Source organism: Halichoerus grypus, chromosome 12 (assembly GCF_964656455.1).
Source record: "Halichoerus grypus chromosome 12, mHalGry1.hap1.1, whole genome shotgun sequence".
Lineage (NCBI taxonomy): Eukaryota > Metazoa > Chordata > Mammalia > Carnivora > Phocidae > Halichoerus > Halichoerus grypus.
This window is the reverse complement of record NC_135723.1, coordinates 39916683-39933174: the sequence shown is the minus strand read 5'-3', so window position 1 is coordinate 39933174 and position 16492 is coordinate 39916683. Positions and strand designations below refer to the sequence as shown.

General features: G+C 43.4%; 1 protein-coding gene across 4 annotated transcripts in view; it reads left to right on the top strand.

Annotated features, from left to right (window-relative positions):
• Nucleotides 1–2927: 2927 nt before the first annotated feature.
• Nucleotides 2928–16492, top strand: part of SLC25A13 (solute carrier family 25 member 13) — a 183626-nt gene continuing 170061 nt past the window's right edge. For 2 of the 4 annotated variants that reach the window (XM_078059287.1, XM_036094709.2), the window contains exon 1: nucleotides 6971–7120. In XM_078059287.1, the coding sequence (XP_077915413.1) occupies nucleotides 7106–7120 (15 nt within the window). In that variant the 5' untranslated portion in view covers nucleotides 6971–7105. Of the gene's footprint in view, nucleotides 2991–6970; nucleotides 7121–16492 lie in introns of those variants that run through there. The other 2 variants (XM_078059285.1, XM_078059286.1) reach the window with 2 other exon arrangements.

The window sequence follows — 16492 nt, the reverse complement described above, 5'->3', positions numbered from 1 at the left end:
ACAGCCATCTATAAATCAAGGAAAGAGATTTATTAACCCTGCTAAAGACACAAACCCTGATGACACCTTGGTTACAGACTTTTAAACTCCAGAATTGTGAGAAAATAAGTTTCTGTTGTTTAAGTCACCCAGTCTATGGCACTTTGTTATGGTAAACCCTAACAAACTAATATACTAATCAATTGACCTTAACATTGGAAGGGTATCCTGGATTATGTGAGTGAGCCTGACGTAATCACAAGGGTCCTTAAATAGAAAAGAGCAAACAGAAGAAAAGCTCAGATTGATGTGATATGAGGAGAACTGGACTCACTCTTGCTGTCTTTGAAGATGGAGGAGGGCCATGAGCTAAGGTATGCAGGTGACTTCTAGAAGCAGTATGGGCAAGGAATAAATGGATTCTTTCCTAGAGCCTCCAGAAAGTAACACAGTCCTGCCAATATCTTGATTTTACCCATTTTGGACTTCTGAACTATAAGATAATACACTTACGATATTTTAAACAACAAATTTGTGGTAATTTGTTACAATGGCAATAGGAAACCGATACACAAGGGTTCCGAGCCTGGTCTGTACAACACAGCAGGATATAAGGCGTGACCCTTGCTTCAGCATGGTTCGGACTTCCGTTGTACGCATACTATTAGAAGTTCTTCAAAATATCCCTACTATTTACTTACCTACCTCTTTTGTCAGTGTTGTATAAGATACCAGGGACATTTCTCATATGAATGGTGCTGGAATAAGGTACTGGGAAGAGCAATTGCTCTGGTCTAATATAGGAACATTCACAATGTGCCTTGAAATTGTGGATAAAGCCAAGTCATCACCGTGTCCTTAATTTAAACTTCTACTCATTGGCCCCTGCAGGGTAATCTTCCTCAATCCTTAGAGGTATTGGTGCTGTAGGTGTAGGATTTCATGTTTTCAATGCATACATTAAATGAATATTTATTGAGTGCCTTATACATGTCAGATAGTGTTGCAGACTCTGGGCATACAATCTCTGCTTTCTTTCCAACAGGAGAAAGCAGACAACAAATAAAATATAAATGTATGCCAGGTCATGATAAGGGATAGAATGAAAACCTAAGCAGCAGGTGAATGGAGGAGGGGCAGGAGATTTCTCTGATCCAATGACACTTGACAAAGACATGAACGATAGATCTTTGAATTCTCTGAGGGCCAGGACTGTGTCTTCTTCACCTTCGCTTCTGTGTGCTGGTCAAGTCCTTATAATGTAGGGCAGGAAAATGGTTTAACACTAGAATATAAGGCCATGTTGGCAGGGGCTGCAATGGGCAACCCTTAAACCATGGAAGTATAAATAATGTATATAATCCCATAATTACTGGTCAAGCATCAGCTGTCTACTGAATTTTATTTAAGAGTCCTTTATGCTCTCGGGATACACAGCAATCACATAACTCTGTCAACTTAGAACTTTTTGGGGGTACTATGTGCCATCTGTTACCCCAGTACCATATTTAGATACTCTTACCAGTAACCACTGTAGCCTGGGGACTTGAATTGAAATTGGAAACATGAATTCATCCCCAAATTTGTAGTGGCTATAGCAGATTTTAGAGGTTTTCTTTGCCTCCCGTAAAGCTCTATGTAACTTGAGTGCCTTGAATCTAATCATGTCCCTGGTATCTTATACAACACTGACAAAAGAGGTAGGTAAGTAAATAGTAGGGATATTTTGAAGAACTTCTAATAGTATGAGTACAACGGAAGTCCGAACCATGCTGAAGCAAGGGTCATGCCTTATATCCTGCTGTGTTGTCCCTGAATTGTAGTATTTGGCTATTGACCAGGACATTATGATGAATTGTATGTAAAGTTAATAATTGTGATTCCTTTTCCCCAGCAGACCATTGGTAGTTGCTACTATGGCCCCTACTTGCATTTTTGGGTGACTTTCAATGCTCACCTCTTCTATTCAGTGAAACTGAAGGTCCACCCGTGGGGACAAGTGTTCACGTGCCTGTGTATACCTGCTCTGGTCTCAGAAACGAGCTGTTCAAGGCCTTGCTTTCAGAGCATATCTCAAAACTTTGGGGATTTGTTTTCAATTACACTTTCTCAAGATGTCTTGTTTCCTTATCTTGACTCCCTCCCTCCCCTTCCGTCCTTTTTAACTCTAAAAATGTTGACACAGCTTTCTCTTTTCCATCTACTGAGAAGCTAGGTCATATTCATTTCTGACCTACCTTTAGCCCACTCTCAGGGAAGCCTTATCATGCTTGATCTGACCCTCGGCAGGATTCCCAAAACAAATGACCGCCTCAGAGGGTCCTGGGTCCTGTGCAAGGTCAGAAACTTGGGAGCTCTTCATTTCCTTATTTCACGGTGCTCCTCTTGCTCTGGTACACATGTCCTTTACCAGCTCTGGCATTACCTTTGCAAAATGCAATCCATACAAAGGATCATACTGCAATTTGTAGTAAATGCCTAAAACTTCCGGTAGATGATGTGTTTTGCAAGCATTCTTGCTGGAGTAGCCTTTCCAGCATGCTGGGATCTGGGAGCAGGCTGGTAGTGGTAGGGGTAACTGGGGTACCTCTTGTTGGCTTATCTGCTTTTCAGGGAGCTGAGGAAAACCAAATAGTTTGAGAGCATGGTCAAAGGGCATCTACAAGGTGTGGCTGCTCTGGGAAAGGTGAAAGCTCAGAGCAGGACACGCTGTTCACTTTTCTGAATTCCTGGGGCTTGAGCTCACGCTCAGGCTGTGTGCCTTCATAGTCCATGAGCTTTCCCCATGATTTGGATTGGCTGCTTTCCCAGCAGGCCAGGTTGGCATTCAGTGCTACAAGACAGATGGCTCTGTATTGGTTTCTTTGGGCTGCTATAACAAGGTACCACAAACTGGGTGGCTTCAAACAACAGAAATTTATTGTCTTGTAGTTCTGAAGACTCTAAGTCCCCAGTCAAGGTGCTTATCCCCAATCAAATCAAGCAGAGCCATGCTTCCACTGAGACTCCAGGTAAAATCCTGTCTTTTCTCTTCTTAGTTTCTCGTGGTGGCTGTTGATTGTTGGCATTCCTTGGCTCGTAGCTGGGTCACACTAATTTCTGCCTTTTTATCACCTGGCCTTCTCCTGGTGTGTCTCTGCGGCTTCTTATAAGAACATCAGTGTCAGTTGCTTTTAAATGGAAGGGAAGACGGTAGTCTGGGAATAGAGAGAAGGGACAGATGTAAGACAAGTCACTTATCAAGAGTGCACCTAAGCCTGTCAGGACATGATGAAGTGGTCGGAGGCAAAGTGGCAGGTGCCCAGGCAACTAACATTTATCTTCCCAGATGATGTTTCACATCACACTACTGCTTACAAGGAAATCAAGGAGCATCTTTCCTATTTCAGGGCTTATGATTGAAAATTTCATATTTTGCAAAACTTTTTGAAAATTTCGTATTTTGGGAAATTCTAGAATGAAGGAAGAAGCTTAATACCTGAGTCTGACTCCAAATGTGAAGTTCACTTTTATCCATATGTAGATACACTTGCATCCATAGTGTGGTAGGTTTGGTAGGTGGACTAATAGCTCCCCCAAAAGACATCCACATCCTAAATTCTAGAGCCTATGAATGTTAACTTCCATGTCAGAGACTTTGCAGATGTGATTAAGGATCTGGAGGGTGGAGAGATTATCCTGGATTATCTAGGTTGGCTCTAAATGCCACAGTACGTGTCCTTATAAGGGGGAGGTGGAGGGATTTCTCAGACAGAAGAGGCTATGTGAGGGATGCAGAGTCAGACACAGAAGACGCTAGCTATGTATGTTGGCTTGGAAGATGAAGAAAGGGCCGTGAGCCCCTGGAAAAGGTAAAGAAACAGATTCTCTCCTAAATCTTCTGGAGAAAGCATAGCCCTACTGACACCTTGATTTTAGCCCCTTATTTAGCCCCAGGCTCATTTTGAAATTCTGACCTCCAGAATTGTAAGAGACTAAATTTCTGTTGTAAGTCACCAACTATGTGGTGCCTTTGTAAGAGCAGCCATAAGAAACTTACAAACAAGAGTATGATGCCTTGTATTTAAATTAAAAAATATAACTCTTTCTGAAAACTTAACATGATGAGGACTGAGTAATATACAGATTTGTTGAATCACTCTATTGTACACCTGAAACTGATATAACACTGTATATTAATTATACTGGAATTAAAATAAAAAGCTGAATAAAATTTAAAAATATATAACTATCTCTACATAAAGACATAGAGACATCAAGACTTGAAGACAATACAGTAAAAACTTTAATAGCGGCTAACTCTGATGGTAGGATTATGAGTGATTTTTTTTTTTTTTTGGTCACTACTATGATTTCCTAAATTTGCCAAGATTTCTAGAGAAAATCTAACAGGTTCTTGATTCTTTTTTCTATTTTTTTTAAAGTTAAGAGAATATTATTCAATCTTAAAGAATCTTAAAAATCTAAACACACGCTGCCCCATGGATGGAACTTGAGGACATTATGCTCAATCAAGTAAGCCAGTCACAAAAAGACAATATTATATGATTCCACTTTCATGAGGTACCCAGAGTAGTCAAATTTATAGAGACAGAAAGTAGAATGGTGGTTGTTGCCAGGGGCTGCGGGGGAGGTAAGACTGGGAGTGGTTGTTTAATAAGCATAGAGTTTTAGTTTTGCAAGATGAAAAGAGTTCTGGAGATTGCACAACAATGTGAGTGTGCTTAACAGGACTGAACCATACACTTAAAATTGGTTAAGATAGATTTAAACCACATTTAAATTTTTTAAAGTTCATCTACATTATAAAAGGAGAGCTTCAGTGATGCCCTTAAAAATAAATATGCAGTATGTGATGTGATCTTGGTTACATGAGGTTGTCTTCTCTGCACCTTTTAAATTCCTTTATAGCAGCTGGGGCCACCTCTCCACATGAGCTTTAGACTCGTCCCCTGCCATTCATTTCTCTATCAATTCCCCTGTTTTTGCTTTTGTTTTTATTCTTTCACTCTGCGTGGTCTTTCTCCTCTGCCTATGAACATGTCCAAGTTTTTCAGGGCTCTGTTAGATCTCTTGAGAGTATGTTAATCAATTGCTCCTTTTTGAAATGCTTATTTTTCTGGCTTTTACAAGGTAGTCTGTATATTGCACATACTCTTCTTACAAAAAGACACGCACTTCAAAACACTCCTCTCGTATTACTGATCTCTGGTGTCTTTCCAACATCCATACACCAGGGATGTAGGTGCAAGACAGGATGACTCCCTTTTTCTCTCCCACCCCCACATATAATTAGTCATCACAGGTGACTAATTTTTCCTCCTATATATTCTTTTAGCCCCATCCCATCTATAGTGTCAGGCCCTCAGCCTGCCTTGTCTGAATATACCAATAGTTCAGTCTTGCCCCATCTTCCATGCTGCAAGCAGAATGATCCATCTATATTGTAAAACTTCCCACGCTACTTCCAGCTCTAAAGCCCTTCAATTACGGTGCACACCCTTCAGCATGGCACCCAACACCTTCCATGACATGGTCCCTACCTGTCCACACAGACCCTCCATCCACCAGTGCCACAGCTCAAGTCATCTTTCATGACCAACTACTTTCATAACTTGCTGTGGTTCTCCAGCCATTTCTGGGCCTCCTGCCTCTCCTTTTCTCTAGCTGGAAAACCCTTCCCCTCCATTTCACTGAACTAATACACAGCCAGTTTTCTGCATTCAGCTTAGGTATCATCTCCCCTAAGGTACTTTCACTTTCAGAGTCCTCAGTGTTCCCATAGCACCCTGGGAACAGGTTGTTGCCTTAACAGGTTATTTATATAGAAGTTAACTATTTATGTGTCTGCCTCCTCACTAGCACTTAATCTCTTTAAGGGCTGGGACCATCTTTCAAGTCATTTTGGTGTTTCCCGTATCTAGCACAGTGTCTGGCACATGTAGGCACACAATTGGTGTTGATTAATTAAAATAATTAGTAATAAACACTTTTTTTTTTTAAAGATTTTATTTATTTATATGACAGAGAGAGACACGGCGAGAGAGGGAATACAAGCAGGGGGAGTGGGAGAGGGAGAAGCAGGCTTCCCGCGGAGCAGGGAGCCCGATGCCGGGCTCGATCCCAGGACCCTGGGATCATGACCTGAGCCGAAGGCAGACGCTTAACGACTGAGCCACCCAGGCGCCCCAGTAATAAACACTTTTGCTGAAAGATTATATCCATAAGCCACAAAACATTTAAAGCCCTTTTCTCTGACCACCGTTGCCTTAATTATAAATTTTCATGGCAGAGACGAATGGAATTTTGATAAAAAGGACTAAGATCTCCGGAGGTTATATATTTAATTTTTCCATTAAAATTCTGACCTATTTATTTTAGCAGGGCCTATATTCGGGGGGTTGGGGGGGCGGAATCTTTGACCTCTACCATCCTAATACCCAGGGCTGAAATGAAGTAGCCTCACAAATATTACGTTCTGCACTATATATACCTGTTTGGTACTTAGAGTTTACAGATTTGGCCTCAAAGTAGATTCGCCAGTGATACTTGCTATCTTCCCTTAACTGGCCAATGCCTTTGGATACATTCTAGGATGGTGCAGAGTGGAGCCCGTTCCCAGGCGAACCGACATGGAAAATCGGGCTTAACAGTACCTAGTGGAGTTCTCAACTTCCTCAGGCTGCGTGCCCCTCCTTGCGGGTCTACCCGCCCTGGAGCAGCCCCTGGTACGGCCGGCCCCGGTCGAAGTCGCAGCTTCCCTCCTCAGGTCACCTACCCCCAGGACGGCGGCTCCCGCCCCGCGTAAGCCCCTGAACCCTGGCCACCGAGGTGGCCGCCGCTGGACAGCAAAGCGGGCGTCACGTGCGCGCGCCGCGTCCACCGCCCCCGGACCCGGGCCCGCCCCGGCCGCAGGGCAGAGGCCGTCGGATCACGCGCGCCCCGCCGGCCCGGGCCGGGCGCAGCCAATGGGCTGGCGGCGCCCGCATGACCCGCGCCGGCGGGAGGGCGTGGGGAGGCAGGCCGGGCGCGCACGCTGCCGGGCTGTATCGCCATCCTCGCTGCCGCCCGGACGGGAAGTGAGCCGCCGAGAGGGTCCTGCAACCGCCCGCACCCGGGGCGAAGCATGGCGGCCGCCAAGGTAAGCGTCGGCCCGTTGCCCCGGGGCGCGCGTGCCGGCCAGCCGGGACCCCGGGGCTCGGGAGCCTCAGGCGTTCACGTGCCGAGTTGGTGCAACGTGGAAAACAAAGAGAGAGGGGCGCGGGGCAGCTGTTCCACCTTGCATCAGTGGGAGAAGGGAGGTGACCGCTCCTCCCGGGCAGCACATGTGGCCTGTGCGGGGACGGAGGCCCGACCTTGCGGTAGGAAACTTTGCCGGCTGAACCCTCCCACTTGGCCCGGGAGGGGAGTCGGTGCCTGGTTGGCGCCCTGCGGGCTGAGCCAAGGTCGGCCTGGAGAAGCCCGGCGGGCCCGGGGTCATCAGAGCCCCTCGGCCACCCTAGAGCGCACCTGCTTCTGACCCCGGTTGTTGTTGACTGGGGCTTCTTCCCGACAGCCCGGGCTGAAGCCTGATCCTATTAGGTTTCAAAGGCCCCGCCCTCCCGCGGTGGGGAAGTCACCTTGACTTCCGTTTTGGAGGCTGCCCGGAATAGTTGGCTTGTGTGCGCGTGTGTGTAAAAACTCCAGAGGACCACTATCCCACCCCCACTTCTCATCCTTCAACCTCCTCTCCCCATCTGACAACACTTACATACCGGCCTCTGAGCGTTTGGGAGGCTTCTTTTTAGAAATGACAAAACAGATTGTTCTGGGAGCCTGTAACTCTTGTGATGTTTTACTTAAAAGGAATTCTGCGTAATGTGAATCATTCACTAACCCAGAGGAAAGGCAACTCCGACAGCTTGACCTTTCCTCTTTCACCGTTTTTTGAAACCTGGACACCATTTCAGTCTCTTTGGACTCCATTTCAACTTTTCTGACAGAATACCATATTTAGTCCCAATCACTTGAATCATTGGAATTTATAGCTTTTAATTTAAGTTCACGAAGGCAGCCCTTTAATCAAGCCTATACAACTTCTTAGTTCATTTTAAGTGCAGTGAACTTAAATATACCCAACATTTGAAACATTTGTCCTTAATCAAAACTCTGTGATAACCCTCAAGAGGAAAACATGGCCAACACATCATATTCCTATTTATTCAAGCAAACTAATCACATTTGCAATGGAAATTGTAAGCAGACAAATATATTTAAATGCTGTTCTATGACTTAAGTTTCTCCAGGCTCCCCAAATCTGCAGACTTCTTCATGTTCCTAGACTACCTGGCCTAAGTGGCCTTTTTCTTTTCTGTAATTACTCTTGAGTTCCATCCTCAGGAGTGTGCTCTTGGGTGTGTGCATGAGTGTATTTATGTGTGTGTGTGTGTGTGTGTGTGTGTGTGTGTGAGAACATATGGGTATAGATAACTATTTTAGGTAGATTCTTTGAGGATCCCTGGTATTCATTTTTGGAAACTGCATTAACCCTTTTAAATCCAGTACAATGCAAAAGGTACTTGTTTTTTCACGATGTAACCTTGATCTAACTCTTAGTATTTTGAGACAAACTCAAAAAGCTTCCATTCTCTTGTTCTGCCTACTTTTGTAAAAATAATCCTTATGGGTTCCCTGGCTATATGGTAAATGGTAAGTGGTCTGCCTGTACTATTTCTGTTGTTTTCAGGATTTCTTTTAAAAACTTCCAAGCTCCGCATGTGTTAAAATGCAGATGAGTTTTTAAAATTATATTTCATGCAAGTCCTCAAAAAATGCATTTTTAAAAAGTAGTAATAGAGGGGAAAAACATTTCCTTCCCCTTCACACACCCCCCCCCCACCCCGCCCCCCAGTTTGGTTGTAGCGAACATTCCTTCTTCATCATTGGTTGAGTTTGTACATTAGTAACGATGAAATGAAACTAAATGAAACTGTTAAGAGTTAGAGAATGCTCACTCAAGTTCAGAGATGTTCAGATCAAAACTGGACATGGACCAATAATTTGTGTAAAATTAGCCTAGAACTAAAAGAAATAAATTTGGAGACAAATTAAAGCATTAATAATAATGAAAATTTGGTCTGTAGGACTAGTACACTTAGTATTGATACTCCATTCTTGGATGAGTTGTTGCTATGATCATATTGTGTTCTTTCTAATGTTCCAAATGGGGCTAAACTGAGGATATGAAAATGAATTGGCCTCCCTTTGGGCCTTCAAGAAAACCACAACCATAGTACAGGCTGACTCCTCTCATGGAAATGCCCTAAGTAGGGTTAGTGCCATAATAAGGGCTATGGGGGCATCAGGGAAGGAGACCATTTCTGTGGACGACCGAGGTGGTATTTCAGCAGGAATGGTTGGGGAGAAGAGGGAAGACCCATTCCAGTGATAAGAAACAGCAAGTGAAAGGTAGAGAAATGTTACAGAGTAACCTTGGTCTGGTAGCCTTTTCCCTGGCCTACCTTGTTTGGGGCCCCTGTGCTGTGGGTGTTCCCCAGTTAGGCCACACCTCTTGTAAGTGTTGGTCAGTCAGTAGAGAACTGGGGGGTGGGGGTGGTGGGAAGGGTTGAAAGCCACAATAAAACATCTAAACAAACTAGGGAGCAGGTCTTTTTGGTTATGGAGTTCTTTATAAGATTGCTGGAGGGGCTCTGACTCCTGCTCCTTTGACCTTTTGTCCTAGTCAAGCCTCTGCTTTTGTTCTGTTCTTAAAGGGAATCATTCCACCCTAAGTTTTCCGCTCTCTATGAGGATGAGGCCTGCTGAGCACGGTTTCTTCCAACCCTCCTTGCTCAGCATTTGCTGCTTCATAAGCACCCATCCTTCCTGCCATAATGCCTTCCAGTGGGTCTTGGAACAGAGGAATGTGTGACTCTGCAGATGCGTGTTGGTTTTGCTGGGGCTTAAGGGGGCTGTGCCCTCTCCGCAGTGACAGAATTCCCTTAGCAATGTCTTTAACAGCAACTGAGCGGGCCCTGTTTAACCAGACCCTCTTGTTGGGTTAAATCGGCCCAATTAATGGTGGCTCTGGTCTGTTACCTCAGAATTATTCCCATTGGTTGATTTGTAGCGTGGTGGTCTGGTTTGTTGATTGGAAACGTTTACAAGATAGAGTACTCATACTCAACCATTTCCTTTGGAAATTTGCTGTGCAGTTGTGTGAGTGAAAATAAGCCCGGATGGTTCCTTTTGACTTTAGGTGCTGACAACATAGCAGAGTTGGCAGTGTTGAAATTCTTAGTAATTTAACCTAAATAAACCACTCTATTTAATGACTGTTATTAGGCTGGTAGCTTTGTCTTGATTTCCACATGTAGTCACAGTTTCCACATGTTATCCATGAAAATTGTTGACTTGATATAAGAGTCAGATATTTCAAGATACACTTACCGTTCTGTGGTAAAATGTCTTTTGCATAAGACTAGCGCAGTACAATTTGTAAGAAAATTGTATAAGTGAGTGTAGAGGAGGAAAAAGTTTTTCTGGACCCTCCTAGGGGTCCCTGGCTGGATTTGAAAATTAAATTGACAAAAACAAATTGACAGGAGGAAAGCATACAAATTTTATTGAATTTTTACTAGTACATGGGAGTCATCACAAGAGAATGAAGACCCAGAGAAGTGACCAGGGCAGGAAACTTTTATTCCTTTTAGACAAAGAAAGTGGATTTGTAAAGAATTGAGATGAAGGGGTTTGGGCCAGGAGTAGTAAATGATGAAGAAGTAACTAGAAGACAAAGGTTAGTTTAACGAGGTTTGTTTGTACAGCCGTCTGGGTCCCCAGATCCCCATCTCTGGTGATAAGAATGTCTTTCCTCCTCCTGGTACAGGGAGGGTACCCTTCACATGGGAGTTACATGACCGATTTCAGGAAAGAGGGTTGTGGGAGAGGAGGTCAGAGTGACCTTCCTGCTTCTGCTGTTTTCTCAGACCCCTTTGGCTTCAGACATTCCATATGCCAAGGTGCTGCGTTTGGTGCGTGTCCTGAACCCCATCATAAGCCTGATTTGAACAGCCTTGAAGCCCCAGATGCCTATTTAGACGTTTTTCCAAGTTAGACTTGTGATTCTCATATGTCTGAGTCTGGTTACAGTGGTAGGTTGAGCTGCAGAGGAGCTCAGAATTGATGACTTAAGTGGGAAGAGGCTGCGAAGAATATTTTGTTTATTTTTAAGTAGCTCTGGTTTAGTGAGGAGCTAGCCAGGCAGGAGTGGGTTACATGCCTGCTGCTTCCGCTGATGGTGCCAACGTGGACGAGTCTAACTTCTCTAGGTGCTTAGTATCACCCTATGGAAAGCAGGGACTGTCTGTGACGTGTGATGAGCAAATGCAGTATAACGTGTGCAAAACACTTCGGGAATTAGAAAGTGCTATAGGATGGCCAAGAGATGTCTTTGCGGGCTGTGGGACATTTCTACCTAACTGAGAACTGGGGGACATAGACATTATTTGACTTACCCGAACAAAACATAGTGTGCTTTTCTTGGGGCGCCTGGGTGGCTCAGTCGTTGAGCGTCTGCCTTTGGCTCAGGTCGTGATCACAGGGTCCTGGGATCGAGCCCCGCATCAGGCTCCCTGCTCTGCGGGAAGCGTGCTTCTCCCTCTCCCACTCCCCCCGCTTGTGTTGCCTCTCTCGCTGTGTCTCTCCCTGTCAAATAAATCAATAAAATCTTAAAACATAGTGTGCTTTTCTTAAGCTTGTGATCCATTCACTGTTCACCATAATAGCTAGCGGGTGTGGCTGCTTAGCCAGATTCTCTGAGTGGTCTTCCTGGAGCCTCGCTATCGGAAGTTTTGGTCCATGGACCAGCAGCATTGGTTTACTTGGGAGCTTGTTAGAATTGCAGCATTTTTGGATGCAGCCCAGGCCAAAGATTCTGTCGCATCAGAATCTGCATTTTAACCAGATCCCCAGGGGACTGTATGCACATTAAAGTTTAAAGTATTGGTCTGGAACTCTCATTACTGTGTAATTAAATGTAGCTGCCTTCCTAAGCCAGGGGTGCAGCACCTTTTGAATTGGTTGTAAGTTCAACTTTTTGCAGAATTAACTACATAGTGATAAAATCCAGTATAAATTTTAGGGTTTTAGGATTAATTTTGATTCTGCATTGGGGTCAGGGTATTATTTTTGGAGCACATCCCTGAATTATTATTTAAGGGAATGTATGATTATTATACAAGGGTTGTACTTTTCTCCATTTCTTGACGACCCACCCATACTCAAAGTCCCTGAAAATGAACTTGTGTCTCTTCTCTTTCTTGACATTCCCTCCTCAGGGTCACCAGATCTGAACCTGTTGGCCTGTCCTCCTTACATCTGGTCTCCTGGGACCCCATGTCCCACCTCTTCGTGCCTGTAACACCTTCTGTCAGCTTTCATGATGTCCCCTCTCACGGTTGGCCTCTTAACTCTCACATTAGTCCTTTATTCTCCTTTGCAGGCTTCTTTTCATCCTTCTGCTTGCCCTTGAAATGTGGGTGTCCCGAGGTCCTCGTCCCTCTGAGGGTGCCGGCTCCGTGTCAGCCAGTCCAGGTAGCTCTCTCAGGCAGCAGCCTTTGCACTGGCAGCTGTTCGTTGGAAATCTCAACTTTGCTGCCCCAGAGGTATTTCCGACTCAGCTTACTTAGAATTGAATTCATCTTGTTGGTTGTTCCTCACTTTCAGCCTGCGACTTAACTTTCCTACTGGTTAAAGTCTCCAGTGAGCTCAGTTAAGTACCTGTTGTGGGCGCCAGGAGAGGCCTCAGGCAGGAATTTGCAAGAGGACAGAGAGATGGGTTCAGTAAACCCTTCTGCCCTAGAGTGTCCTGTCTCTTCCCTTTATGTCCAGGTCTTCATTCCTTTTTAGCTACAGCGTTGCTGTAGCTTCCAGGCTGGTCTTGCCTCTGGTCTGTTTTCTTCACTTCCCTCGCCATTCTGTCCAGATCTGTCAAAGGCAGCTTCTAAGACTGGCTCGCACTGCCATGCTAATAGCAGTACTGTGTTCATGTGGACAGCACATAACAGTTTGAGAAGATGCATTCACGTGTGTTGTGGATACCAACCATCTACCAGCTCATACTGTACTGGGCTTACCAAGATGAGTAAGCTATTAAGGGCATGTTTTCAAGAACTCACAGTCTACGGGGACTAAAATAACCAGATAATATGAAGACCCACGCTTATCTTTATGATTATCTTTATAATCATCTACAGCATAGCAGGGAAGGTATTGTAGCCTCATTTGACAGGAAACTTAAGGCTCAGAAAGGTTATGCAAATAACAACAATAGCAGGTTACATTTATTTAATACTTACAAAGTCAGGCACTGTTCTGGGCACTGTGAACATGAAGTAATTTAATCTTCTCAACAATCCTATGACGTATAAGTGCTGTTCTTATCTCTGTTATACAGATGGGCAAACTCATCTGAACAGCGTTTGTCTTGTCGAACAGAGAGGTTAAATGAGTTGTCCAAGGGCACACAGCTTAGAAGTGGCCGAGCTAGGATTTCAAGACAGGCAGCCTGGGTCCAGAGTCCAGGCACGTAACCACTGTATGACGTTGCCTTCTTTAATTTACCTTGTTACACAGTGTAGTTTCATACTGCCTACAGAATAAAATTTAATCTCTTTAGCCAGCTAATGCCTCCTTGGTCTTGGCTGTTGTCTGATTTTCCCAGTACTACCTAATGCTCGTTCCCATCTGACATCCTTCACAGTGGTTTGTGAATGGGACCCCTGTTCTCATTCCTTGCCATAAAGCTGTGGCAACAGTGTGACTCCCAGGGAGAAAGGGAGCCTGTTTGTTTGTTGTTTAATTTAGAGCTCAGTCAGAGACAGGAGTGTTCTTGTCATTTCTCTATATCGGTTGGCAGGTTTTTTAAGTTTTTTATTTTTATTTTTTTAGTTCTCTTTAGTTCTTCTTAGGTATAAGGGTCTTAGTTTTATTTCACCATTCCTTGAAGCACCTGCCAGGATGTTAAATCCCATGTCCTAAATTTATAGTTTTTACGGTTGGTTTGTTCTAATCAAGATTCAGACACAGGCCACACATGGCATTTGACTGATCTCCCTTTTAAATCCTGTTAATCTATAGGTTCTCCTGCCTCTTTTATTTTATTTCCTTGCAGTTTATTTGATGAGGGAATTGGATCATCTTTCCTGTACTTTCCTACAATTTGGATTTTGCTGATTGCCTCCCTCTGGTGTTCTTCTTTCCCCAGTGTTTGACAAGTGATAGTTAGATCTGGAGGCTTGATCAAGCTTAGGGTTTTATTAATTTTTATTTTTTGTTTTTGGCTTGAGGATTTCCTAAGGTGTGCTGGGTGCCTCTCTCAGGTTATTGGGTACTTGGTACTGAGTGCTACTTCAGGGGGCACATAATTCTTGGTTGTTCCTGTGATGTTATGTTTGATCAGTGGGTTTGGATGTTGCCTTTCTATTCCAACAACTTTTGCATAATGGTTTATTTAAGTTGGCCAAATTTTAATATTAGCAGTCATTCTTGTGTATTATGATTTTCATTCTTTAAACACACATATATATGTATACATATACATATTACAATGAGTGTGTCACAATTATTACAAAAAATAATGGCTATTAAAATCAATTGGATATTAGTGGCTATAGAGTTTGTTTGGAATGATGAAATGATTAGTGCTGGTGGTTGTCCAACATTGTGCATACACTAAATGCCACTGAATTGTACACTTGAAGATGGTTAAAATGTTAAGTTTTGTGTATGTTTTACCATGATAAAAACAAATCAGTTGCAAATAGACTAACACATTGAATTAAAAAAACAACAACAACAACAACACTATCATTCCATGAGAGAATAGTATTCATCCCCCCAAAAGTCAAAGTGAGACAGAGTGGGAGGTAAAGCTCTTTTTTTACCAAAGAATGCCAGCCAATAAAGGTAGAAGGCTTGATAGAATAAGGAAAAGGAAAAAAAAAAATCACTTCACAACCTGTAGTAATAATTGATTTGGGCAAGGGTCTCCAGTGGATGCTAAAATTCTTCAGTAAAAGACTGTTGGAATTCCCATTGTCTCTGAGTGTCTCCTTGTAAATTACTAATTGGGGGGGGTGGGGTGGAGTGGGAAGTACCTGTACAGTGAAGGGCTCTGCTTCCATCTGTGACACAATTTAACATCATCAGGAAATGGAACAAGCTAGCATTGCCAGCCCACTGATGTGGTGCAGTGGGAAGTATATAACATGCATGACTTTTGGAGAATTCTTGCTAAAAATGTTGAATCTGAGTCTAATCATCAGAAACAATCAGACAAATCCAGAAAGTAGGACTTTCTGTAAGACCTCTGGTCTGACCTCAAAAATGTCAAGTTGGGAATGAAAAGGCTGGATTATAAGACCTCCAAAGAGACCTGACAACCAAATGCAGTCCTTGACCCTGGATCCAAAATAAATAAATGAAACAGTAAAATAAATAAATAAAAGAATGCCCAACTGGTGTACCTTGCATGGTGTATATTAAATGATTCTATATTAATTTGCTAGGTCTGCCATAATAAAGCACCAGAGACAGAGTGGCTTAAACAACAGAAATTTATATTCTCACAAATCTAGAGGCTAGAAGTCCAGGACCAAGGTGTTGGCAGGGTTGGCAAGGTGAGACAAGCTTTAGAATGTGCTCTTTAGTTCTTAGATGGCCTTTTTCTCCCTGTGTCTTCACATGGTCTTCCCGTTGCATCTGTGTCCTAATTTGATTTCTTGTGAGCACTCACACACTTCTTTTATTGCAGGTTGATGTTGACTCTTGGGTTTGAGGATTCCACTTCTTTCCATTGTCTCCCTCTCAGTACCAGAAAGAAAAGCTCAGCCCCTGGTTCTCTTTTTTGGTGGTTCTTGGAGATTTGTTATAGCCCTATTTTGGTGTCCACCAGTAGTTTGCCTTTGTCCAGTTTTCTTTTGGATTATTTGTCTTTTCACATTGATTTGTTCTAAGAGCACTTTTAAATTAAGAACCTTGGCCCTTTGCCCTGTCTGTTGCACATTTTTTTTTTTTTTTTTTTTTGGTGGTAGTTTGATATTTAGCTGGTTCATACTCATTTTTGAAAAATTACATATTTATTAATCTTTTCATTTATGGATTCCTTTATGGATTCTGAGCTGTCTGTGATGTTTAAACATGGCTTCCCCACTTAATATTATATAAGAAACCAGTTGTTTTTCTAGTACTCTTTATAAGTCTCTCGCTTTTTGAAATTATTTACTAATTATCTGTAGTTATTTTCATATAAGAAGAAAGGTAGGGAACCAGTTTAATTTCTGTTGTTGTTGTTCAACCCCAGGAGGTCATTAACCTTCACTAGTGCCACATCACCAGCCAGCATGACCTGCTGCCCCCTCAGCCCAGACGCTCTGCTGGCTTAGATTCTTCAGAGAAAATAGTTTAGATGACGATTAGTTCAGAAGTCCAGGAGAGCCTCCCCTTAGGGCTCAGCTGTCCTCCAACGACTCCA